The sequence below is a fragment of the Acartia tonsa genome, chromosome 4 (assembly GCF_053477335.1).
Source record: "Acartia tonsa isolate MP-2025a chromosome 4, ASM5347733v1, whole genome shotgun sequence".
Lineage (NCBI taxonomy): Eukaryota > Metazoa > Arthropoda > Copepoda > Calanoida > Acartiidae > Acartia > Acartia tonsa.
Window position 1 is genome coordinate 9,425,433 of NC_137263.1, and position 27,902 is coordinate 9,453,334.

The following is a 27,902-nucleotide window of genomic DNA, read 5'->3' on the forward strand; positions in this document are numbered from 1 at the left end:
TTATTTTGTTCTGACTTTTTACCTTTCAAGTGTTTGTTCGTTTGTTCCAGATCTTCGCTTATATGGATATAGTCATCCTTGTAAGTAATATATTAAAAACTAGCTGCTTTGCCCCTAACATCTAGAGGCTCTGTTTTCAAAGGTGCATAGATGGGGCAGAAAAATAGCCCAAAAATTTCGTAAGGCTTAATTTTTAAATGAAATAGCTATAAACAATCTCGGAACCTATGCGAAGTTTCCCTTAAGTGGAGAACTTAATCAGTTTAGTAGTTATTGAGATCTTAAGTTTTAGACAGAAAAAACCTTACTACTTTACATTATAGGATTACTTTATACTAACGTTAGCTTTGGATTTTTTTTTACTTATATCATAAGAAATACACTTTCAGTTTGATTTTCTTCTTCTAGACCTTTAAAATTATTCTTTACAGTCCCCTAAACATGTTTAGATAGGCAAAAACAACATTACACCTGTAGGATAGTTCACTGGCTGTTTCTGTGAAATATTTCTTATATTCCACTATACCCATGGAATCAATTGTACTTGTTACTATAAATTTGATATTTTGTTACAGATTAGAAAAATGCAATTATGTGTAAGAAAATGATGATTTCTGAAGGTAAAATGGCAATAACCTTTGCCTTGAAATCACGTGAATGTTAGGCGTTCCGTATCAGTATTCAGTATATGCCTATTAAGATTCCAGGTGGCGACACACATCTTTTACTTTTATGTAAGTTCTACTGGATAAAAACAATGAAAACTCCTTAATACTCTTTTATTTTACACAAAAAGCAGTCTTATTATTTATTATTATTTACGAAATTTTACAAAAATAATTTTATTCTGTCAGAAGTAAATGCTTAAGATTTACATGAAAAGACTTTTCTAGCTTTCTTATGTAAATGACAACATTTAAGTAAAAGATGCGTGTAGTCTCCAGGTTCAATCCTGTTTCCAGTTGCCCCACCCCCCTACTTTCCAACCTCACTACTTTACAATCAAGCATCGGCCAAGCACAAAAAATTTGCGCGCTTTTTCTTGTGTTAAATCATCGGCACTGCTTGCAGCCCAGCCTTTAGCAACGCCACGTTCTTTCCGAATCCCCCCACCCCCTGACACCAGCCTCTCTGAATGCGAAGTTTAGAAATCTATTCGGATGAGAGAATCAGTCAGAGGACGGTCTAGCGAGCAGAACAGTCCAGCACCTAGATAGAAAATGGTTAGTTATTATCTTATTAAAGTGACTTTTATCAAAATTTAGTATTTTATGAATACTTTCAGGTCGTTTTTTATTTTATTTATAAAAAAATTTATAGGTATGAATATATAACTAATCTATGTAATGACATGGATAAAGCTAACTACATACTAGATAGATTTACAGTGGGTTAACCTATAACCTAAATTTATTACAAATATTCATGTCATCAAACGCTTTGTTAATGTTCAAACTACATTTAATTTCAAAATGTCTCATTCAATAACTGAATGTATTCTAATGTTATTAGGTATTAGTTTTTTTAAAAAGCTTAATTTAAGACAAAAAATAATTTTTAACATTGAAATTCTAACTGTAATCTTAAACTAAAACGACTCCAATTACTAAGTTAATAAAAATAAAGAAATGAAGTAAATTTAATGAACAGAAATGTGTCCATGTAGATTGTAGAATGTTAATAATCCAGAATTTCTTTGGACCTTTCTTAGTTAGCAACCAGGGATAAAGGGAGCTGACAACTTGGATTCTTAAAATGCCATGCCGTACACTTGAAAGAAGCGTTTGGCTGCCAAAGTTAGCTGCCAAAATTATTTTCTTGGTAGCAGGCGGCTGACAATCCTTGATGTAAGATATAAAGATGCAAACCTAAAGTTAAAAAAATTAAAGTTTCATCCCCCTTATCCCTGCTAGTCCTAAAGTACGCATACTGACCACACAACGACAACTTTACTTGCTATGTACAAATTTAATGCATTGTTGAAAATATCCTAGACAGACGTTATTTAACATTTTAAAGCCTTTGAAAATAGTTCTAAGTAAATAAAATGGAATCTAAAAATGTCTTTAAGCAGTTTCCCCATTTCCTACAAATTATTTTATTTTAAGAGTATAGATATAATAAGAAAACTCTTCTGACACATAAAAAACTTAATGCTTCCATAGGAATAAAAAAAATATCTTTTAAAGTTTAAAAAATAATTAGTACATAAATAAATCTATAATCTTTTCATTTAAATTGTTTACTTACTTTATTTATTAAAATAAAAAAAAAGATATTACTTGTAAATTAACTTTGCTTGGTATATATCCTATATGAGATGGGCTATGGCACCTTTAGGAAAAACTATTTTTTGTTATCTTACCCATCAATATAGGATCATTGAGAATTAATTACTCATTAATGACTTTATACAAAGAAGTACATTGTCCTATAAACTTACTCTCAGGGGCGTCCAAGCTTTTTATTTTTGGGGGGGGTAAAAGCGCGCCGCAAATTTTTTTACCCCCCCCCCCAAAATTTTTACCCCGTGGGTAAAATTTGTTTGGGGGGTTGGTAATTACCCCCCCCAAAATTTACCCCCGGGGTAAAATTTTTTGGGGGGGTAATCGCCCCATTACCCCCCCCCCCTTGGACGTCTATGCTTACTCTCATTGTTCTTAAAGTTTTATTTAGTTTTAAACTAAATTCTATAACGCTATTGCCCATCTATGCATTAAAAATTAAATAAATTGCTGTTTTCCAGGAGAGAGCCAACATTGACAAGACCCCCCTGCGTGAGGCCAAGCTGCCCATTGTCTGGGTCCTGGGCGGACCTGGCTGCGGCAAGGGCACCCAGTGCGACAAGATTGTGGCCAAGTATGGGTACACCCATCTCTCCTCAGGTGATCTGCTCCGCGAGGAAGTTCAGTCTGGCTCCGACAGAGGCAAGCAGCTGACCGCCATCATGGAGAAGGGTGATCTCGTTCCCCTGGTAAGATATAACAAGGAGCCTTTATTTATTCTTCGTTTAAGGAGGGGGGGGAGGTGAAAGTAAGGAAATAACCTAAAGTTCAAACTTTAGGTATATTATTTTTGGTTTACAGAAAGCTAATTACTCTTATCTGAACAATGAAACGTTGAATCATAAAGTTGCTGCGGTATTAACTAGAGCCTAATCGTCTAGGAAATCCTCTTTCACAGGGGGTTCAAACACGGCTCAAAACAAATAGGTAGATTTCCTAAAAAAAGGATAAGTTTTAGTTTTAGACAATTGACTTTAAAGGATATATTCTTATTTAACACAAAACTAATACATTTGCTTAGACATCATTTTACTTTCATCTTTTTTAAAGGTCAAAATGTTTTTGAAAACAAATATTTTCTGCTATATAGTCGGTTCATAGGTAAATATATAATCGTTAATCCTGGCATGTTGTTAGAATCGACCTATCGATTTATAACTAATTATAAGGATACCTCTAACAATCAATGGCAAACTTAATTTTTGGAATGGAAATTCCTTGATCAATTTCTATGATCTAAGCATTATTTTAAAAACAAATAGTGTAAAAATATAGATATGTTAATATTAAGTATCCTACACATACAATTTTAAGGCTGATTTATGTTGAATTTTTGTACATATACAAATATGCTGATTAACTTTTTAGCTTAGCTTAAAAGAATATTGTCATCCTTGTTATTTAAAGCAGCTACGCACTAATAACAAACAAAGAGCAAAGAAAAATAAAAAACTTAATTTTACCACTGATTTATTAATGAGCCTAGAGTCACCTAGGGGTTTGCCCAATTTTCACCGTGAAAAAAAATATTTAATTGGAAAAAATATTGATAGATCTCTTCTCAAATTCATCCAATTAAACATCAAAGAAAACATATTTTTACATATTTTCAAAGAACTAACAGTCTTTGTACTTGATACATTTATTCGATATCATATTTTCAATTTTAATTTTCTTATGTCGTGTTTTGAATAGGTATGCATTAGTTTTACTTAAATAAAAAAACTTAGTGTATTTTCATATAAGTATTTTTTACAAAAACTTGTACGTATAATTAGCGCAGCTATGCTATGGGTACGTGACGGTTAATGTAAGAAAGTTAAGGAATATCTTAGGACAGTAATAAAGCATGAAAAATCGAGTAGTGATTCGAAAATGTTAGACAGAGAAAAAGATGGGGAAATTATAAGTGTATAGTACAGAAACCTATAGAAAATAAGGAATATGGGAAAACATTTGAGAAATACAGACCAACAAACAATCATTGGTGATTTGTTTTATATTTAGTTTCACTACAGAATAACTTTTTTTTATCGTATTATTGACAGCTTTCCGAAATTATACAGTGAAAAATGATAATGATAATTTCAGTTTTGTTGGCTCAAAGGGGCTGATGGCCCGGGCGAACAACTGGATTGTAAAAGAAATAATTGCCAATGTGATATCCCTTTACTATTCTAAACTGACGGACAACAGAAATACATTTTTATGTTTTTTTTCAAGGACATCTTTACTTTCCTATATATTACACTGTAATAAAGGTGAAATCACAATAAAAGAAAATGTAAAAACATATATTCCTAGACAAATACAGAACTGTAGGAGTTAGGTTATGAAATATATTATTTTACCTGATATTTTTTCCAACTACGAATTGTAGTTTGTTTATATTTTACTTGTGGGATGCTACACCCTTAGAATTTAAGTGCTTCACTGGCCAAAATATTTTTTATTGTGTCTTTATCACCAAAGTTGGTGTGACTGCCCCTAACCCTACCTCCTAAAATAACTTTCAGAATCAATACCTTTTTGAAAATAGTGGAGTAATCAGAATAAAGAGAAAGTCTTCGTGTGTTTTTTCTATTTTTATTGCTAACTTATTTAAATTTAATTTTGCAATACTTAAAAAGAATGCTTGTCTATTATTGTCCAGAAGAAAACTTACTTCCCGATGCTTAACATCTCTGTGCATTCCCTTCTAGTTTTTTTTCTGGTCACTTTACAATTTTAGCATATATGTGTGTGTGTGTTTGTTTGACATTGTGTGTGTGTGTATGTGATTGAACTTGTAAACATGCAAAAAAACACATAATCGGACAAAATTATATAAAAGACCCATTAAGTATTCTCTTTCTTTCCTTGGATTTTCTCGACTGCTATTTAGGATAGACAACTGATTTTTCATGCGAAGTTACCCAGATTTGAATAAACATCTAGTTTATAATTTATTGGTCCGTTGGTCTATCAGTGTCATGCTATTAAATTATATTTGTCATTTTATAGGGCATATGGGAAAAGTGTCGTAATTTTTTTTATAGATTCTTGAAAATGAAATCTGCTCTTTAAAGCACTTTTCCGTCAATCTACAAATTTTGTTCTTTTCTTCTTATTGATATTGCCATCCTTGTTTAAATAAAAAGTTAATGGGGGGCCGGGGGGCATTGGTATTCAAAACTACCCGCTTAGGATATCATCCCAGAGGCCAAGTTGCTTGTAAGTTAAAATATAAATATAAAACTGTCTAATATTATTTTGCTAGGCTGTTGTGCTGGACCTGCTGGCCGAGGCTATGCTGAAGAAGCTGGGAGGCTCCAAGGGGTTCCTGATTGACGGATACCCCAGGGAGGTTGCCCAGGGCCAGGAGTTCGAGAAGGAGATTGCCCCCTGCGCTTGGATCCTCTACTTTGAGGTATATTATTCCAACTAGATATTGCCAAATCAAGAAACTAAATCCAATAAAATTTCCTTTGGTTATTTTCTGAATATAGTGTTGACATACATTTTATATTCGAAGAAAACTGGATATAATACGATACGATACATAATTTTCATTGTGGCTGAGAATCGGTTCTTATCCATCGGATATTAATCGGATTCCAAGCAAAATCGTATTATTATAAAAAGCTTTCCGCGGATATAAAAATGTAAAATTATAAAATAAAACCATTTTTCCAAGGCAAGAGATGCCGAAGGCATGGGCTAAAAATAATCTGGACATTATCAAACGTATTTAGCAAATCCTTTAAAAAGTCTTATCCTAAGGAAACTATATAACCCTAGCCTAGGAAACTTTATAGCAGTGTTTCGGAGCCGGAGCCTGAGCCGGGAGCCGCCATATTTTGCTGGAGCCGGAGCCGTAATTTTCGTTAAATAACGGCTCCGGGTCCGGACTAGATAAATAAGAGATTTTTTATAAATTATAATTTGGTAACTCTGTTTTGTCATGTGCAAAGCCCTTTCTAAGTTTTTTAAGTCCATTTTTATCAAAAATTTAACTTTTAAAACCTTCAAAAGTCAAAAATAAAAAATATTTTTTATGGGGTAAAAAAATATGTCGAGTTTTTCTTGATTTTAGGTCGTAGCTGGAGCCGTATTTCCAGATACGGCTCCGCGAAGTCGGAGCCGCACCAAAATCAAACGGCTCCGAAACACTGCTTTATAGGATTTGGCTTATTGACATTTAAAATGTACCTAATATCGGTTAAAGAATATGAAATTTTAATTATTTAGCTATAACAAACATTTGAAAATAATTTTTGATTGCATATTATTTACGAAATTAAAATAGTCTTCACAAAAGTTTGATAATATTATATTGTATGTGATTTAAAAATAATTTGCTATATTTATCTTTTTTTTTGACCTAGAAACCTAATTGACAAAAATGTGTTTTTGCTGACACAATTAACATTGATTTGGGAAACTTGAAAATGCGACATCTAATTCGAATCTTTTTAGCACTTTAGAGTTGTAGTTATAAAAAGATGACAACATCTATTAAAGCGAAGCTTTGAAATTACAGTTGAACAAACGAACATGAACACTTAAGTGACAAAAATAATAAGCTTTTTTACATATTTTTTTAGGGGTGATTTCTCTTGGAAGGGTTGTGGTTTCCTCCCCAAAAATAATTATTAACCTTCCCTGAACCTGATAAAAGCTTCATTGTAAAGGATGTTAGCGAAATCCTTCATTACAAAAAGAACACACACAAAGCCATCAAGTTACTTTCATTTAACTATGAAATATTATTTGCTAGGTGAGTGACGAGACCATGACCCAGAGACTGTTGAAGAGAGCCGAGACCTCCGGCAGAGCCGACGACAACGCTGAGACCATCAAGAAGCGTCTCGTCACATTCCACAAGCACTCTGAGCCCGTCATTGAGGCATACTCAGCAAAGTGCTCTAAGGTAAAAAGTCCGCAAGTTGAATTTAATATTAATGTAGAATATACGTGGATATTATAACTGAAGGAAAATTGTCGTCAATTTAGTTGCTAATATGGAACTCATTTATTGGTCAGTTCGTTCATTCAGTAGGCGGGGAGGGTATAAGGTTAAGGGAATGGATATGGGGTATCGTTATTTTAGCCCATTGCGAGTTTCACTTTCATAGGGAACATGGTTATCTGGTGTAAGATCCACGTAATAATATATTCAAAATTAAAGTATATTCAATATAATACGATCAAAATATAAATTCAATTTTGTCTTGATCTTGCAGCCACTCTGGACCGATTGGATTTTGCCCTACAGGGATATAAAAACAAATAATACCAAGGATTTAGGCTTTTTGGAGCCATGACACCCCCCCCCCCCCCCCTAAAAAAATCAGGAAAAATAAATCACTCCCTGAAATATACCAAACATAATTGCTGGGGGGGGGGGGGGGGTGTGTGGAACGACCCCCATCACCTTCATAAAAAGAAACTCAATTATTATTAGAAATAACTGTTGAATTATTTTCAGATTCCCGCTGAGCGTGGTATTGATGATATCTTTGCTGATGTCTGCGCTGCCCTCGACAAATTGTAAATAATTTTCTGGGACACCTGCCGTACTCAAATCTCGTAATATTTTCCATTTTTTTTTTTTTTTAGTAACACTGCTTAATGAAAAAGGTAGTCAACTAAACAGCTTTAAAGGTCAAACCTAAACGTCCACATAAAGCATACGTGTTTAGGGTTTGTTAAAATATATATTTTTTATAAAAAGGTGTTTAAAAAGCACCTTAAAGCTGCCCTGCACAGATCAATGATATTCTTGTCTTTTCTTTTAATGAAAAAAAGATAATTTACGTGTAAAATGTATTGTTATTTGTATATACAGATTGATGAAATGTATATTTATTTTTATTATTTAATGTTGACTGTTAAAAAGTAAAATTAATAAATTGCTTATGAATCAAATTTTGTTTTTTGTAAATATATGAAACACGTTTGGGATAAACATATGCTTTAAAACTTTTGGTACCTTTATTAAGTCTTGATTGCAATAGCTGGTTCAAAACTAGAAGTGTTAAAACGTAAAAATCGTCTACTTTAATATTTATTCCGCAAAGTGGCAGTTTAAAAGTTAACAGACGGCCCCGTATACCTACTTTATACCCGCGATCGTGGTTCAACATGTAGCGCACCCGCTAAGCGCGTCATCGGGGAGATTATAGATTCAAATTTCAGACTGACAACGCGTCATAGCGAAAGACGTTAAAAATTGTCAAGTGCGCGACATACATAGTTAGAGTAGGGGGAAATGCATTTGGCCCAAAACAGGTGCAACTCATTACTATGCAAAGTTAGGACTTCTCAGACAAAGTTCCTGCAATCAAAAAGTTGGTTGTTGGGTAGGTGTTACTTCACCTAATACCCCGGGTATTGGCTCCCAGTTATCCTGGGTTGTTGGACCTGACGTTAGTGTCATGGACAGAAGCCTGGCCCGTATGAGGTAATTGATAAGGTACATACTAAAATAGGTAGAGCAAATGTCCAAAAATATTTAATTTGGGTTCCGATTAAAGGCAGTAATCAAATGTTTCAGTTATTTTTCATCCGATTATATTATGTAGTGAGCTTTTTTTTAGTCTGTAGCGAAGGATCCCGTTGAACCAAAATGGTTCTTTTTTCATAGAAACTTCTTAAAGCTCCAGTGATTGTCAATAACTTTTTAGGGGGTTTATCTCTACCCTTTTGAGAAAAATTGCCCCTAGATAAATTATTCCCCCCCCCCCCCCCCAAAAAAAACCCCAAAACTTTTATTCTTTTTCCTTTCAAAAACTAAAATTGAAAGTGAAGCGACACTCCTCCCCCATTCCTCCAAATGTCCCTAAAGGCCTTTAAGGACTTAGCCGCTAGTTCATAAATAATTCAAAGTTTTAGAGAAAATCATTTATTAAGAATTTATCATTAAAATATTAAATAAATTATCAAGGTTTTCATATAAAAGTGTACGCAATCAGTAGCAAAATTTGTTAGGATAACATTTCTTGTAAAACACCAGTGGAAAAATCATCCTGGAAGCAATTACATAAAATTACAAAAAAAAACTCTTACAAAAAATGATATCATCTCCAAAACGTTAATTACATAGCTATAAAGTATAAATCATGCCAAAAATATATATAGAAACACATAAAAGCATTTAAAACTGAGAAAATATGAATTATAGCTCCTCTTGTAATAATTATAAATTGTAGGTATAGATTAAATTATACATAAAGGTAATTTATAACTTAAATGTGTGGATTGTCTGCTCCTCTGAAAAGTATAATAATATCAATATTGTGTGCCAAAATCATCTGCCACATTTTAGTCACATCCAAAAGTCTGTTTTTTTTATCATCATCAATCCTCCTTTTTTTTTGGTTTATCTGGACCTTTGCCCTTCAAACCCACAAAAAAGAAAAATTGAACCCATTCATTCTAGTATGTTCGGACCATAGACGTCCAAGGCACCCCCAAAATTCTGGATTTTCAATTTTACCCCCCCAAATAAAAAAAAATGCCTCTATAAAATAAAGATTACCCCCCCCCCCCCAAAATTTATATTTTCAATATTTTACCCCCCCCCCCCAATAAAAAAGCTTGGACGCCCCTGGTTCGAACAAATATGATAATGGATATAGAATACGTGGATATTGTGTCAGTGAGATTTTTGACGCCAATTTAATTTGCTGATATAGTTCTCCGATATTAGTCAATGCGTTCCTCTATGGTTTGGGTACTGGATTGGGTAGTCATTAAAATTAGCCAGCTGAGAGAAACATTTCATCCGGGTATGCGAGAATCTCTCACAATATCCACGTATTATATATCCATTAATATGACACACTTATTGAGATATGAATGAACCCCCCTAATTTTGAAAACAATTAAAAGTAAAAAAAAACATATTTGTTATTTAATGCATAAATTTTTACATATTTGTAAGCATTAATTGAACAGGATGCAACAGTTAGGATAAGTTTAGACAAATCCTTTTTATATAAAGCATAAAAATGTGTTATTGAAGACTTAGAACTAAATAATAACCATAGCACTGAGTTAATATAGTAAAAAGTTTATTACCTACCTACCTAATTTTTGTAATTTTTATTTTACAATACACATGTGTAAAAGGATTTTTTTTGCCTATAACCCAGTTTTTCACTGTAATATACAATGTCATATTTTTTAAGTACTAAAAAATTTAATTAATAAATATATTTTAATAGGACAGGAAAATTATTAAAAATGTCTGAAATACTGGAAATTAATATGAATTTGATTAAATTAAAATAAATTTTAATGTATTTTCATTTTTGGTTTAAATTGGAATGCTTTTGCTGCATTTTGAGTTAATTTGAAGAAAAAAACTGTTTTATAACTTATTTTCATGATAATTGTGGTATTTTTCAAAACATTATTCTATTAATAAAATAAGAGCACATTAACAATTAATGATAGGTATAAATATTAAATCACCGAGTAAAATAAAATGTTAAATCACATTAACTTCATCCTAATAAAATGAACTATAGAACCTGCACTGGTACAAAAATCAAAATCACTTCTGTCCCGACCAAGTTTTTATTTTATTTTACTAACAATTAATAGAATGTGTAACGTGTAAAGTGAGTTGACGGCCCCCAGAAGGGCAAGGCGTACCGAGAGTTCTAGTCGGCATAATACAATTGATAACAAACCACTCTGCCTTAGTAAAATTTTAAGTGGAGGAAAATTGAATACGGGATAAACACGACAGGTGGAGCTTGAATCACAGTCTTGACGGTGGAGAGGGTGTATATATATGGGTGTATGTGTGTGCGGCTGCAGCTGCGGTTTAACCGCGGCAGCGAGTAAAGGCTGCATTGGGCAGCAGCGAAACTACTCTTCACAGTCTGTCTCATTCTTTGGCAGGTCTGTCTTGCAAAGTTTTCCTCAGCTCATCCTAAAAGAAAAAAAAATAATCAGAATAAAAAATAATCAACTTATTATGTCAAAATTTAAATACTAACAACATAATTAAATTATTGGAGTTTTATTTGGTAAGAATATTGAATAAGACTGTCAGACAGGGGTGTATATTTTTCATATCCCATCCCCACTCCGAAAAATAGAGAACTTTTAACTAGATTGGAAACTACACAACACCCGTACTGTCAGAAGGTTTAAGTCCCCGCTGGGTCTATGAATTTAGGTGAAGTCTAATGTTTGCTTAATTCTAAAGGTACACAGTTAAAAAATTTCTGCAGCATAGCCAACTGATAAATAACCCTGACCTGCAGATCTTTTGTTTTCTTTGCTTCCGCCAGAGGTTGGACAGATCTCAAGCCATTCACAATATCGCGGGTTTTACCAAAATAAATCTCATTCAGAGTGCTGCGAATTTTGTTCTCCATATCTTCAACTAATCGTCCTGCAAATATTTGAATGTCAGAATTCTTAAATTGTTTAAGATTCATTCTAATGCATTCTGAAAGGTTTAATTCAAAGCCGACAATTTGTGAAAGATATTGCATTGTTTAAAGTTTTCTTTATTTTTTTAATTCTATAAATTTGGAGGGTGTCGTATCCCACCACCCATTCCTACAAATAGCCTTTAACATGTCTTGAATCAAAACTAAAACTTAATGAAATTGTGGTTCGACAGGTCAAATCGTTAGAGATATCTTACTTTACAAACAGACAGACATCTTGTCACTCACGTTTTTTCGATTTAATCCTTATTTTTTTTTTCAAACAGCGTTGCGGAGCCGTTTGATTTTGGTGCGGCTCCGGCTCCGACCTAAAATCAAGAAAAACTCGACATATTTTTTTTCCCAGGTCTATTTTTGACTTTTGAAGGTTTTAAAAGTTTAATTTTTGATAAAAATGGACTTGAAAAACTTAAAAGGGGCATTTGCACATGACAAAACAGATTTACCAAATTATAATTTATAAGAAATCTCTTTGTTTATCTAGTCCGGAGCCGTTTTTTAACGAAAATTACGGCTCCGGCTCCAGCAAAATATGGCGGCTCCACGGCTCCCGCTCCGCAACACTGTTAACAAATATTGTAGCAGACGCATGTCTCATTAAAAAAGATTTTCTTTTGATCACTATCATCCACAACAAAAAACTGGACAGAAAAATAGTTGGTAAATCCTCACCAATATTAGCAATATGAGGACTGGCCTCGCTGACGGCCGCATCCTGTTCTATTTGTCTGGTCAAAGATCCACCCAGGTTCATTGTTCCACTCTTGGTCTAAATATAAATATTTTGTGTAAATCAAAGTTTTTGGAATTCTTAACTCAACCGCATAATAACTAAAGACGTACCTACCTACTGCTACTATTTAAGACAAGTGGATTTTATGGTAATAGTAGGGGGAATGCAATGGCCTATAAAAATTATAACATGCAGTTGGAACTTCAAGAAAAGGATCGGAAAATTTAAACATTTTTCGTCTGACAAATACAGATAATCTGAAAAAAATTATTAGGGTAATGAAATATTTTGCAGCAAGGGAAAAAATAAATCTTGTGCAGAATACCCCTGGATTGTTCCATAGGTATCATCGTCAAAATGTTGTTCTGCTAGTACTCCTCATTAATCAGCTGAGGGACATTAATATAAAAATAGAACGGTTTTTTTTGGTACTTTCAAACAAAGTGCCGGTTGAGAACTGAAAATCAGGGGAGTTAAGGGTTAGTTTTTTCTTCTTCTTATGCCTAACAAATAATCCCTAAACTTGCGAGGCTACCCAGTATCCAATATAACCTAACCTAAAGCAATAAACCAACAAAAACTACCCCTACCCACTTATTTTCAATTCATTAAAAAATATGATGTGTGTGTGTGTGGGCGGGGGGTGTCAGTGCTCACAAGTGTACTTTGTGAGAAATCACAGTTTTATTACTGGCAAAGGTATTGATTGCTACCTTGTTTGTTTGTAGCCAGAGCATGCAGGTTGATGTGAGCTTGTAGTGGGCTGTTCTGCCACTTGATTTCTCCTGAACCTCTACCACGTGAATAGAGTCCCAACATCCCTGCAATAAAAAAGGAATAAATAATCTTTATTGATACTCATTATCGGCGAGGTAATAATGAAGTGCTCTCATGATAAAGCGTGTCGAGTCATAATGTACTTAAACGTGGAGCTTGAGAGGGCCCTGGTAGCTATACAAAAGTGTCTCGTCATACTCCAGGAGTTTTAGGTCCAAACTTAAAAAAAAACTATGGCTAATAAAACAAACAATTATCTTTACAGATTCTCAAAATCAGTGGTTTCAGTGCTAAAGTTCTAAAGATCATCATGAATGAGTAATACGAATCTAACTAAATGCCAAACAGATTTTTTAAAAAGAAAAGACGATTCCTAAGGAAATTTCAGTACGTCTGTTTCTTTTAGTTTTGCTCTTTATTAAACTTTTTAATAACAAGACATACACATTTCTAATTGAGCCCAGATTCGTTTCAAACATAAAATTGTTTAAATTCTTTAATCAAAGTACATCAATATTAATCATAAATCATTGCAGATCTAAATTTCCATTACCTTGATTTTTCTAGAGTCTCCATCACCGGCTTTCTTTATCAATATCACACCTACAAAAAAAAATATTAGGATTAGGTACATAATACAAAATTATAATTTCATGACCTATAAAAGAATCATGAAGATTTTAATTAGTTTGCAGTTTTCGTAGATTAAATTATTGTTATTTTAATTCATGAACACTGAGATGCTAAATTTATTCCATAGTGTGAAATTAAAAAGGTCACCTGCCATATTTAAGTTTTTTAACAAATTGAATTAGCCAGAGGCGTGCAGAGTGTTTCCACCATTATCTATTCCTATTGATTATGGTCTACGCACTCCGGGCATGCCTAAGTAAAAAAGCCAACAGGGGTGTCAATTAAAAAAAGTCACAATTTAGGGCGAGTGTAAAAAAAATGCGTGCTTCGCGCGTCAATTTACCAATCAAGTCACGAAACTGGAATTAACTACCTATTTGATCTTAAATACTTACCTAAATAAATTGCTTGCTTTCAATTGGTTGTATCTGATCCCTGTATGTAAGAATACTAACGTTAACGCGGTGTATGAAAGAAATTAACCTGCAAATCCATGTTCCAGGTCCCACATGTAAACTGAAGACACACCGCCCTCGAAGTACATTTCTCTGTACTGGTCAAACGCATTGTTGGCATCAATTTCTAGTTTGCGGACACGTTCAGAGGGCATGGCTCCGTCTTCTAATGGAGGCTCGTAACTATTGGACCATGGAGATCTGATAAAAAATTAAATAAGTTTTTTTAAAGTCAAATTAAGATTTAGCATACATAAAATTGTTTGTTGGTAACTGATGAACAGTAAAGAACCTTTATTAACTGTTTTTATTTAGGCATATTACCAATTAGAGTTTTTTTCTAAATATTTTTTTTATGAATTTATACATGTACTAGATTTGGTTTCATGTAATGCACATGAACTAGAATATATCCATAAAATGAAAAGGAAATTTATATTCTTCAAATGCTATTTATTAACTCAAATTATTTTTTTTAATATTTGTGTATTTGTAATGATTTTGTGTATCTAACCTGTAAGAATCTCCATCTCTATTGTAGTCACAAAGCAAGTAATCCTAAACAATGAAAAAGTTAGTAAAATAACACTTAAGCAGTTTCCCAACAAAAAGTAAAAACTAAAAAAAAACTTTACAACCGACCGCATTGTCGATGCTTATTCAAGGTTAAGTTAGTAAATATACCACACCGAGTTAAAGCTCCTCGCAGGGTTAAAGCTTTATCTTTTTAAAGTTAAAATAAGATTAAAGAGTGTCTAACATAGTCCCCGGCCTTATCATTACGAGAGATGATGCTAAATAGTAAATAATAAATAAATTTAACACCTACATCAGCAAAAAACGAAAAATCAACTTTTATTTCTATTTACACTTTAAATGTCATTTAATGAACAAAGAACCTAGGAATTTTATTTTGTTTAAATATGTCAAGGGAGGTATTTTCAACATTTATTCAAACACAAAGAAATGTCAATTAGGTACCTAACCTTTTTTATATCTAGTTATTCTTTTTTAGTTTTAGATATTTCATGCTGGTAAATAACATAAATGGCTTGACATAACAAAGAACAAATTTCTTAAAAATGGGTAGGTATATATTATATAAAATACAAGTTAATCAATAATACAAAGTAGTACGATGTCTGTCTGTCTGTCCGTCCGTCCGTCCGTCTGAAGCTTAAGATCTCGGTAACCACTGAACCGATCGGATTCTACTCTTGAGGGTATATACCTATTAGTCCTGTGGTGGTTTTAAGCTATTTTCTTGGGGGGTGGGACACCCCCAACCCCCCCAAAAACAAAAAAAATCCCCACCATTTTTTTTTGTAAGAAATATCCTTGGTCCTTTGTAGAAGATTTCCTTTGTGGAATATTTCCTTTGTAGAAGATTTCCTTGGTCCTTCTTATTATTTTTTTTTTACAAATTTCACCTTACACTTTTTTTACCATCTCTTGGGGCAAAGCCCCTAGAGGCTAGGGGCGAAGCCGCTAGTTAGATTATAAATTAATACATACAACTCTTTCTTTTATAATAAGGAAGTGGGACAATCCGTGAGAGAAATAAAAGATAACCCGCAAAATTTTAGATTTCCTTACGGGCACATAGACATATCAGATTTTTGGTGTTTTTAGAGGTCATTAGGACTTTTCGACTGATCTTTTAAGTTTCCTTACCTTTCCAACTTGTTTGTCCCTGGCAATTTTAAGAGGTTGATCCACAGAGGAGAGAAGATCTTCACAGAGATCTGGAACAAGATCAATCAGATCAGAAAGATTCTTCTCAATCTCTTGTGGTGGGAGGCGACGCATAAGGTCAAGCGCACAGTCCAACTGTTGCTCCGTCATTTTGTATTTAGACTAGGGAGGTATCTAACTTTCTGAAACATATAATGATTTTAAAATAACTGCATTTGGAAACTCTGCCACAGCTGTGTCACAATAAAAGATGAAAGTTTCTTCGAGTCTAAACACACTTCCAGGCCAAATATATCTACCCTAGCCTTCAAAGTCATTCTTTCTCCCGAAGTTAATTCATACATTCTGGTGATATGTTATATGCGCAATACTTAGAATGTTAAAAATGCCTTCGCCCTAAACAGATGAACCTCAATACCGCTTACAATTCGGACTTATAGATTGTGCAATCATAGAGTTAGTTATCGGAAATAATTCAAATATTATATTCTAAGAACCTACACTCCTAAAAGTATTGTATAATTTATGAATTTACAAAGTACTATAAATCAAAATAAAAAATCAAAATAATCAAGCCTATATTGGCCTAACCCAACTACTCGCAGTAATTATAAGATGAAAACAGATAGAATAGACACGTATATATTTTGTGCAAAAATTATGACATATAGGAAAGTACTAAATAAACGTCAAAACATAGAGAAAATATTACCAATAAACATTTAGGTACAATTAATATTCATGATTTGAATTTTATATGATTTAATTTAGATTTACATACTTCAGTGCAATTCTTAGTAAGTGAATGTCAAATAAACAAATATTCTCTGTTTATTTCAAATTGGCACTGGTACAAGTCAGTTTATTATAATGAAAATTGTATATTTTTACATAAATTTTAACATTTCTCAAGTTTAATAATCAATAAGCACTAACAAATCATATTAATAACTGATGAATTTATTTTTATAGCACTTTACTTTTTATAAATTTAACAAAGAAATACTAAAAAGTCGAAAGAACTGCCCTAAAAACTGATACATAGAGCAGAAGTGTACTCAGCTTTATCAGTAAAAGAAATGACTCCCTTCAGGTCGTCTTTGTTCAAAACAATTTATTTTTCAGCGTCAAAAATATAGTTATTATCAATAAAAAGTAAAATATTATCAAAAAGAATATTAAGATTATAATTTGAGGCAGCAAGAAAAATATAAAGCCAAATATAAAACCCAAAAAGTTTATTTATGTGTCCAAAAATAGTTTTTAGCGCATAAAAAAATAAAATGCCGGGTTTAATTATACAAGGTATATCTAGAGTGGGGCGTCTTTGCGCATTTATTGAAAGTTTGTTTACAATTTGCATCACATAATTATGGTTACAGTTTTCTTATGCTAGGATCCTAAATCAAGTATTTCAGTCTAGGCTAAGTAAAAATTTTTAAAAAGTCATGATTAAACTGTAATTATATTTTTTTTGCTATAAAACAATAACCACAAATAAATTTACAGATATTTAAAGCATGGAGTAAGAAAATAATTGTTATAAAAATGGGGGACGACGTTATACTAAAAGATGATAATATACCTCCTATGCAGGAGGAAATGTATAAGCTATACACCCAGGGTTATATGACAGACATAACTCTCTCCTGCGAGGATGGAAAGATATTTGAAGCCCACAAAGTTATTCTAGCATCAAGATCTAGCTATTTCTATAATCTTATCCCTAGACTTAAAGGGGATCCAGTTATATTTTTGAAGGGCATAAAAGGAGCATACTTAGAGAAAGTGTTAAAATATGTGTATAGTGGCACTGCTTCTGTGCCTAAAGTGATTTTAAGAGCTGTATTTGATGTGGCTCGTTCCCTACAAATCCGTGGGCTTGTTGAACTATCCCAAACCGAGATAGGGAGAGGTCTGCCTGGTCCTAGCGGGTCTAGAAATGTAAATTTATCCCCTGGTGGTAGCTACAAATCCGACACAGACAGCTATAGCAGATACACTAGTCCAACAACTAGAGAAGCAAGAGAGAATGCCCTGAAACAGCAGCAACAGCTCTATGAAAAATTTAGTTCTAATTCACAAAAAAGCAAGGCCAATGCTAAAGGGACCCATTCTTTGTCTCCTAGAGGTTCAAAGAAAACAAATAGAATAGTGAAAGATGACGGAGAGGAGGACACAGAAACATTTTCATTTAAATATCAGCATATTTCTGATGATAGTGATGATCAAGACCAACAGGATAGACAAAAAGATGGAAGGAAAAGGTCCAAGAATAGCTCTAAATTGGAGAAGAGACTTACGAGGAAAGAATCAAAATCTAGCAGTGAATCTGACAGTTCTTTAGATTCTAATAAAAAAGATTATTACAACAGCAGTGACTCAGATTCAAGTGATAATAGTGACCTGGACTCGGATGATAGCTATAATAGTGTTAATAAAGATAAAAATTCTAAAAAAGATGGTTCCAGGAAAAGAGAGCCTAGTCCAAGTTTAGATGATTACCTGGATGATTCTCCATCAAAAAGAAACAACAGAAGGCCTGCCAAAGGTCCAACTATAAATGGACAAAGCATTATTGCTGTGCAATGCAAGGTATTAATCATTTTAATTTTATCCTAAAAACATTAATAAATACCTAATTCAAATTCAAGTAAACGGTAAACCAGATTCCCAAAGTTTAAAGCCACATTATCTTGTTGATTGACGAAAAACTTTGGGTACTTTCAATTGATTTTGATTGATTGGATCTAAACTAGAAGTGCCCAAACTTTAAAACCAATAATTTTAATCCAAAGAAGGGTAGGGTAAAGCGGGGCGATCTCGGTTTTGAGGTGAAGTCGGTATTTTTTTGACCACCTTCATTAAATGACATTTTTCTCCATGTTCTAATCGACAGACAGAAAAAAACATAAAATCAAATTTGTTCCTTATTAAATTGCCTACAAAAAAGTATAAAATGAAATTTTTGTGAGATGAATTTTTAGGGTACTTATTGGGTCTTAAAGTCGGACGACAAAAATTTTTTTTTTCGATTTTTTTGCTTCGGTCGGAAAAACGGTAAGTTGGGCAAAAACTGGTAAGAGCTAGAGCTTAGACGTCTTCAGGGGACTTATTAAGAATCTAATAGGCTATCCATTTCCGTTTAAAACTTTAAAAAAGCTTGTATAGTTTTTTCTTAAATCGACTAAAAGTGAAGCGGGGCGAATTCGGTTTTTTCACTTTTTATACTAACTTTTTCAATTTTATATAAAAAAGTGAAATTTTTGAGAAAAAAAGTCAAATTTCTCGTACTTAGAAATTTTTTTTTTTTTTGTAGAAAAAATTTATTTTTTTTGTAGAAAAAATTGTCCGATCTTCATAATTTTTTTTGTGAATGCTCTTTATTACATTTAGCAACTTTAACCTTTAGGGCATGCTGTAATTAAATCAATATGTCATAGGTTTTTGAAGCTGGAAAATCAACCACAGATTTTGCCAAACTTTTCTCTTTTTTTCAATTTGATTTTTTTAGGAAATTTTGCTAATAGAACTAATTTTTTTTGGCCAAATCTATTCAAAATTGCCTGAATTTTAAGGATCAGGCCTTTAAAGTCATAAAAAGTTATTTTTTCTAGTAGTACTTTTATGTTTTTTATCAAAAAAATTTTCGGAAAAAAAAGTCAAATTTCGCGTACTTCGGAAAAATTATTGTTTTTGTAGAAAAAATTGACCTATCTTAATAAAATTTTTTGTGCATACTCTTTATTACATTTAGCAACTTTTACCTTTTGGGCATGCTGTAATAAAATCAATACGTCATCGATTTTTCGAAGCTTGAAAATGCCCTACCGACTTCGCCTCAAGGCGGGGCGAAGTCGGTGCCGTTTTAGAGATCAATTTTGACAAACTTCCCAAAGTCCTAGGTTTACATCCATTTAGGACCTGATCGACTTTTCCGAAATCTTTCTACTGGTCTTGGTCCCATTTAAAAAAAATAATTTTTACGATTTGCAGGTTCAAAAAACCGAAAAAAAGACCGAGTTCGCCCCGCTTTACCCTAATATTGTTAAATATCAAAAGGTTGGGGATGTATAATGTATATTAATTTATCACCCATTGTCTTATCCATCACGTCCCATGTAACTATACCAAGAAGAGATTATCTGTGTATGGGAGTTGCTTTATGTAGTACTAGCGGCTTCGCCCCTAGCCTCTAGGGGCTTTGCCCCAAGAGGTATAATTACATCTTCTATTACCTACCCAGCAAATGCAATAAATGCAAATGAATCGAAAATTTTCGCACCTACCCAGCAGAAAAAATAACGAATTCGTAAAATTCGCTCAATTCGTAAAAAAAAATTTATAGGGGGATTTTTTTTTTTTGGGGGGGGGGGGGGGGGTTGGAGGTTAAGAGATATAAGTTTTCCGGAATTTTAATGTAGGGAGTAGATTTGAAATCTGCATCAAATTTTAAGGATTTTTTATAAAATTCGTTTTTTGTAAAATTCTTTATCTAAAAGCAAAAATACATTTTAAGTTAATTAATTTTGACCAATAGGATAGGTGGATTTTAAACTACCTGCGCTCTTATTGGTTGAATGATGTACGACATCCAATCAGAGCGCAGATTTTTTAAATCCACCAATCACAGATGCCAAAATTAATTAACTTAATTTGTATTTCCGCTTTTAGATAAAGAATTATATAAAAAACGAATTGTATAAAAAATCCTTAAAATTTGATGCAGATTTCAAATCTACTCCCTACATTACAATTCCGGAAAACTTATATCTCTTATTGGAGGTGTCCCACGCCTCAAGAAAATAGCCTAAAACCACCACAGGACCAGTAGGTATATTCCCTGAAGAGTAGAATCCAATTGGTTCAGTGGTTACCGAGATTTTAAGGGACGGACGGACAGACAGACAGACATACGGACGGACGGACAGACATCAAGCTGCTTTGTATTATAGATATTGAGGACTCCCCAAAATTCGTTCCTGTATCTTTTTACTTACCATTTAAATTGTTAAAATAATTACAGCAGAAGTTTGCGGCTTAGGTGCTTCCGCCTCTGTTTCTTTACAATCAAAATTATACTACATTGAAGCAACTGGCACATTATTTACGAAAAAAACATTTTTCTTCATTTTTGTACAACTTTTCAAGGCACATAATTTGTTATTTATACATCAACCGCCTTCGGCGAACCGTTTTGCCGTTATTTTACCGTTTTCGAGGTTTTAACGGGCATTTTTGGTAAGAAGGCGTTGATTTATCAAAATCACTTTGAAATACTTTTATTTAGGCTATTTTATTTACTAAATTTCATGTGAAATAAAAATTTTTGTATATCCAACCCATTTTTGTCAAAAGGAATTTTGAATGGACGTGATTTAGGTTTCTTTTATTACTAATGTTATATCAATTATTAATATTATATTCACTTTATTCACTTGTTTTAACAATTGAAATCCATCTTGACAAAAAACAGTTAGATGCACAAAAATTTTTACTTCACATGAAATTTAGTAAATAAAATAGCCTAAATTAAAGTATTTCAGAGTGATTTTGATAAATCAACGCCTTCTTACCAAAAATGCCCGTTAAAACCTCGAGAACGGTAAAATAGGTCAAAATTCCGCCTTTGGCGGTGAATAACGGCAAAACGGTTCGCCGTGGCGGTTGATGTATAAATAACAAATTATGTGCCTTGAAAAGTTGTACAAAAATGAAGAAATAGTCTCTGGCCCTAAAACGACTCCTTCCCCCCAAAAAGGGGCAAAAACCACCATTTTTTAAAAACATGCACAGGGTGTCCCAAAAGTGTGTAAATTTGTAAAATAGGCCAATATTTTTGTTATTAGTCAAAATCTGTATCTATATGACAGTTATAGGTAACTTAAAAAAAGAAAAAAAAATTGAAAAAAACAAAAAAAAATTTCTCATTTTTTTGAAAATACAGGGTGTCCATAAAATATAAAAATTGTAATCTGGTCAGAAAACACTATGGCCTAACATACTTAGATACTTTGTTTGCTACTTTGAAAAAAATAATCAATTTGGACCAATTTTTAGCTCTACAGACGCAAAAATCACTTTTACAGGGTGTTTCAAAAATTTCTCAGGTGTCCAAATTTGGAGTTACCACGCCAAATTTACTTCATATGTGTTGTAAAATGGATGATATTCACTTTCAAGGCAAGAAATGGGCAAACTTCGTTTCCTGACAGTGTCAAAAGTTTAAAAAACCTGTTTTGACATTTTTCTTGGGACACCCTGTAATTCATGATTTTTGTGATTTTACAGACAAATTCTATATTGTACCTATCTGGGTGATTAATTTGATATATAAAACATGTCTGTAAGTTGAAAATTAATGTAAAAATTTTAAACTTGAAAATCATGAAGAAATGCCTTTTTTCATTGTGAAAACACCACAGTGAGAAAATGCGCGAAAAATCGGACTTTAAATGGATTAAAAAGGTTAAAAATCACCCAGCCCTTAGTTTTATGACCAAATGAAGGGGACTGGAAGTTTTTATCAAAATCTGAGACCTCATGCAGAAAAATGTTTTTTTCGTAAATAATGTGCCAACTGCATTGTCATAATCTTTTCCTAAACTTCGCAAAAACAAAAATCTAGAAAAATTAACCAATGACGCAAAAATTTCATGGATTACCTAGGTATTGATATAGCTTTTGATTTTTTTTAGGGTAAAACTGCTGAGCTTTACTTGAACAAATTCTGTAATGGCTCAAAAGGAAAGAGTATTATATTTAAAGGCCAGTGGATGACCCCAGACCAATATGAAAAGGTAAAATTTGAATCAAAATTTTAAGTGTTCATGTTTAAGAAACTATTCATCCAATGCGTTTAGTTGTAAACAACTGTAATTAAAGTAGTGTTGCGAAGCCGCCATAATTTGGTAGAGCCGGAATTTTCGTTAAATGCGGCTCCGGATTAGCTAAAATGATTTTTTTAATGGTCTATTTCTATTTAATAAATTGAAAAACTATTGTTACTTAACAAATAGACACACATCCTTCTACATTTATATAGCTTTAATCAAATCAAAGCAAAATATTTCATATTATTTATTTTAATTTCTCAATTCAATAACAAACAAAAATTGATATATAAAGGGGGGGGGGGTAGATATACCACACTTTTCTGGGATCTTGCTGAGTCAAGTATCAACTGTTGGGAATATCAAAGGATGACTCCATGCAAAATTTGAGCCGGATCCGGCCAAAACCGGCCGTGAATTTTATGAAAAACCGGTTTTTTCCGGTTTTTAGGGGGTATCTGTAAATCGATTCAGCTGGAGCAAAACCGGTTGGAGGTACAAAAAAATTTACTTCACATGAAATTTAGCCAATGCAATTGCCTACAAAAATGTACTTCATCATCAACTTGATTGGACAACTCTTTCCCCTCCTAAATGTCCATTAAAATCTCGGAAACGGCAAAAATCGCCAAAAATCAAGCATTCGGCGGCAAATAACGGCTAAACGGTCAGCCGGAGGCGAATGAAACATAAATAAAGAAATGTCTGCCTCAAAAAGTTGTTCAACATCAAAGAGATGCTTGAAGTCTCTAAAACGACTCCTTCCCCTCCTTTAAGGGGAAAAACTGAAAAAACGTGATTTTCAAAAGTATGCCCACTTCGTGGGTGTGGGGGGCACTGAACCCGTCACCCCAGGGTCACCAAATATAAAGTCTAGGCGGCCCACAATGCTGAATTTTCACCAAGTGAAAGTCTTGTGTCATTATCTCTTATGAGAAAAAAGTTATTAATAAATTAAAATTTCAAATTGTGATTTTTTGATGGATTTCTTTGATGAAATGACAGGCCGGTCAATTTTTAGGCCATTTTTTGCGGTTTTTGGGCCGTCACGCCCAAACGGTTTGAGATAATCTCACGGGACCTTTTGCCCGACCTAAGCCTGGTTATTAGTAAGGTCTAAGAAAAAAAAATCCCGGATTGGATGAAGCACGACGTCGCTGCGCGCCGTCAAAAATCGCTGGTCGGCTCATTTTGCCCCCTCAAACCCTCACCTCGTGCCATTTTTCTGTGTAAAGATTATAATTATAATCTTTTGCGTAAGTCTGTTTTTTTTTCCTAGACCTCACAAATAACCAGACTTAGGTTGGGCAAAAGGTCCCGTGAGATTATCTCAAACTGTTTGGGCGTGGCGGGCCGAAAACAGCAAAAATGGCCTAAAAATTGACCGGCCTGTCATTTCATCAAAGAAATCCATCAAAAAATCACAATTTGAAATTTTAATTTATTAATAACTTTTTTCTCATAAGAGATAATGACACAAGACTTTCACTTGGTGAAAATTCAGCATTGTGGGCCGTCTAGACTTTATATTTGGTGACCCTGGGGTGACGGGTTCAGTGCCCCCCACACCCACGAAGTGGGCATACTTTTGAAAATCACGTTTTTTCAGTTTTTCCCCTTAAAGGAGGGGAAGGAGTCGTTTTAGAGACTTCAAGCATCTCTTTGATGTTGAACAACTTTTTGAGGCAGACATTTCTTTATTTATGTTCCATTCGCCTCCGGCTGACCGTTTAGCCGTTATTTGCCGCCGAAGGCTTAATTTTTGGCGATTTTTGCCGTTTCCGAGGTTTTAATGGACATTTAGGAGGGGAAAGAGTTGTCCAATCAAGTTGATGATGAAGTACATTTTTGTAGGCAATTGCATTGGCTTAATTTCATGTGAAGTAAAATTTTTTGTAACTCCAACCGGTTTTGCTCCAGCTGAATCGATTTACAGATACCCCCTAAAAACCGGAAAAAAACGGTTTTTCATAAAATTCACGGCCGGTTTTTGCCGGATCCGGCTCATATTTTGCATGGAGTCATCCTTTGATATTCCCAACAGTTGATACTTGACTCAGCAAGATCCCAGAAAAGTGTGGTATATCTAGGGGGGGGGGGGGCGAAAGTGACACTTTTTGTAACCAAAACTAAAAGTCAACAAAGGAACTCAACTAAAAAAAGAGTTACAGGTCTGAGATTTTGCATGGCAGTTGCTTTATAGGGGTACAATATGGAACTGTGAAGAAACGGCTGCGCAACCGCCGTTTCCCGCCGATTTTTTTTTGCCTTTTCTCGGCGGTTTTCGGCGGTTGCGCCGCCGTTCTTTCACAGTTCCATATTGTACCCCTGTAAAGCAACTGCCATGCAAAATGTCAGACCTGTAACTCTTTTTTTAGTTGAGTTCCTTTGACTTTTAGTTTTGGTTTCAAAAAGTGTCACTTTCGCCCACCCCCCCTTTTAGGTAGGAGCCGAAGCCGTGAATTCCAGACCCGGCTCCGCGGAGCCGGATCAAAATTAAACGGCTCCGCAACACTGATTTAAAGTCCAAACAAAAGAATCTCTAAACTGTTATAATAATAAAAAAATTACAAACATACTAGTAACTAGTACGCTGCACGTTCTGTTCACACGACGCGACGAAATTAGTTGCACTGATCAAAAAGTATCTAAAATTGCTATTTATTGATTACCTTACATTTTTTTCAGGTATGCGGATCAAAGACAATGAAATATCTTGATGCAATCAAAACAGACTACGGGCCACTGAAAGCTCTAGTGGGTAAGAACATTTTTCATTGAATATAATTTGTTTTAAAAATTTTCTATCTTGGCATGAGCGGATAGGACAGGAAGGGGGGATGTCCACAAAAAAATTCATATACTACCAATTAATAAAACTTGAAATCATATATCAATAACAATAAACTCATAATCTCAAAGGATTATTAAAAAAAAACTTTCCCAATAAATGTCACAGAGGTATATTAGGTATAATGTATGAGAGCAATTAAACCTGATATAATATTATTGTTTCAGGAGCTATAAAACCACACAGTAAGAAGTGTAAATGTGTTGGATGTAGTGAAGAGGAAGATCAAACAGATGGATACATTAAAGATGGATCAAAGCCCAACAAATCTTCAGCAACTACAGAAGATGAAAAGCGTCACAAAACAAACAATACCTATGTGAATACAACAAAAGAAGATACTAGTGGGGTTAAACGTAAACCTGAGGAACAAGTTGACCAACAGAAAAGACCCAAGCATGAAAAGGAAGATTTGCTGCAGAGTTTACAACCAACCACATCTTCATCTAGTTCAAATATGCAATATCAAGTTAATAAATCTGAGATCCTAACAGACAAAGATCCTTCGAAAACAAAAGAATTGTCCGTTAAAGTAGGGTCTCCAACAAGTAAGGACCAATCTATGAAAGCATTTCCAGACTTCTTATCGCCGCCCATTTGCTGGCCAGCTAAAGCTTCGCCAGGTACAACTTCTACAATAACAACAATGTCAACATTCTCTACAGACAGCTTTAGCACAGGATTTTCATTATCCTCGCCTTCTCCGGCAAACCATAGAACAACATTAGGATCTTCAATTATTCCCAATCCTTCTCAGCTAAGTGGTATTCCCTCCCCTAGTACACAATCGGCCAAGGTCGTCAGTACGAGTAGTTTGACTCCTGTCAGCAGCACGATATTTAGTATATCCCCGACATCAGCAGCATCTAAAACAATAATAGTATCATCACCCTCAACCCAGACCCAACAACAGCAGGTTAAAAAGGAGATAAAGCCCGTCCAGACTCCAAATATTAAGCCACCTATTCCTATCCAAATGGGCCCGCCCAAGATTGAAACATCCCCAAAATTGGCAGCAGGTTTGTCGCCCCACGCTTATTCCTACCAAGTTCCGGGAGGACGGTCTAGGATAGGTCCAATTATGCAGGTCAAATGTAAAACAATGTCGGCATATTTGTACACGAGTAAATACGAGTCAGGGTCCAAAGGGAAGTGTATTCTTATGGGTGATGAATGGTTAACTCCAAATGAGTTTGAAGAAAAATCCGGCAGCAAAGCTAAAAAGTACCTGTCTAGCATCAAATGTCTGGGAAGGCCGCTTAGATCTTATGTTAATAGTGGTGAACTTCGTGGCTCCAGCACACCACAGCCTTCGCCGAAAATGCAGCGTCTTACGCCGAAACCGCCCGCACCAATTGCACCCGCACCGCCAGTTTCCCACGGTGGGGCGGGACAGATAAGCATGCAGCAGCTGGGTATGGCGGGTTCACCGCATCTGGGTCAATCATATGCACCAGTTGCAATGGCCATGACTGTGGCTGGCGGTGGACAGCCCATACTCATTAACCAGTCAAATTTTTCTGTGGCCAACACGCTGTCAGCAACGGGCATGCAGCAGGGACAAATTAGCGGAGCTTCAATTTTGACACCTATGACCTTCACCCTGGCTCCCATGGCAGGTATGGACAATAGACAAAATATTGGTGTTCAACAACAAATTCACCAGTCACAGCATATTCGCCAGGAGTATATTATACCAGAGTGAAGTAAAAAAGAAAAAGTATAGAAGTAAGGCAAAATATGTCACTTCCGTCCAAAAAAAAATGAGACTCAAGAATACAGTGAGGAACTTTAGTTGATTTTGGTATAACAAATATATTTCAAAGTTTTTAAAAATTAAGTTTCATTACATACTCGCAAATTACACTCATAAACCTAATACTTTGAAAAGTAGCCACTTTATTACACCGAAATCAACTTGATTCCATCACTGTAATAGATTAAATAAATTTCACATTGTGATACATTATACAATATACATACTTAATACTTATATCAATTTAAATATTTTTTATTTCATTTAGTACAAATATATTAGTGTAATAAGTTAATTCTTATATCATTATCATATGCAGAGGTTGTAGAAAAAATATTTAGAACTTTATTAATAATTATGAAATATGCATGCTATAGATATTATTTTCTTACATAAAATAAATACTGAAATAAAATGCATTTCTAATTT

The 27,902-nt window shown here is 34.0% G+C and overlaps 3 protein-coding genes across 6 annotated transcripts; 2 read left to right on the forward strand and 1 right to left on the reverse strand.

Annotated features, from left to right (window-relative positions):
• Positions 1-570: 570 nt before the first annotated feature.
• On the forward strand, positions 571-8,195 carry Ak1 (Adenylate kinase 1). The gene is made up of 6 exons (XM_080156199.1): positions 571-707; positions 938-1,223; positions 2,747-2,974; positions 5,545-5,694; positions 7,045-7,197; positions 7,756-8,195. The coding sequence occupies exons 2-6, from the start codon at positions 1,221-1,223 to the stop codon at positions 7,819-7,821; spliced, it is 600 nt and encodes a 199-aa protein (XP_080012325.1). The 5' UTR covers positions 571-707; positions 938-1,220; the 3' UTR covers positions 7,822-8,195.
• A 960-nt stretch (positions 8,196-9,155) lies between these two features.
• On the reverse strand, positions 9,156-16,236 carry cpb (F-actin-capping protein subunit beta). 4 transcript variants are annotated; one of them, XR_013878209.1, is made up of 10 exons: positions 16,013-16,236; positions 14,853-14,896; positions 14,367-14,539; positions 13,804-13,853; positions 13,187-13,294; positions 12,413-12,509; positions 11,543-11,679; positions 10,649-11,211; positions 10,358-10,412; positions 9,156-9,539 (listed from the first exon to the last, which is right to left on the reverse strand). XR_013878209.1 is itself a non-coding variant. In XM_080156219.1 (8 exons), the coding sequence occupies exons 1-8, from the start codon at positions 16,181-16,183 to the stop codon at positions 11,167-11,169; spliced, it is 825 nt and encodes a 274-aa protein (XP_080012345.1). In that variant the 5' UTR covers positions 16,184-16,236; the 3' UTR covers positions 9,156-11,166. The 4 variants fall into 4 exon arrangements, 1 of the variants encoding a protein (XP_080012345.1); XR_013878208.1 differs by having other exon boundaries at positions 10,354-10,412; XR_013878207.1 differs by having other exon boundaries at positions 9,156-9,608; positions 10,354-10,412.
• Positions 16,237-17,367: 1,131 nt separating this feature from the next.
• LOC145315978 (uncharacterized) lies at positions 17,368-27,888 on the forward strand. Its single transcript, XM_080156223.1, has 4 exons — positions 17,368-18,628; positions 22,732-22,833; positions 25,555-25,627; positions 25,885-27,888. The coding sequence occupies exons 1-4, from the start codon at positions 17,582-17,584 to the stop codon at positions 27,420-27,422; spliced, it is 2,760 nt and encodes a 919-aa protein (XP_080012349.1). The 5' UTR covers positions 17,368-17,581; the 3' UTR covers positions 27,423-27,888.
• Positions 27,889-27,902: the final 14 nt, after the last annotated feature.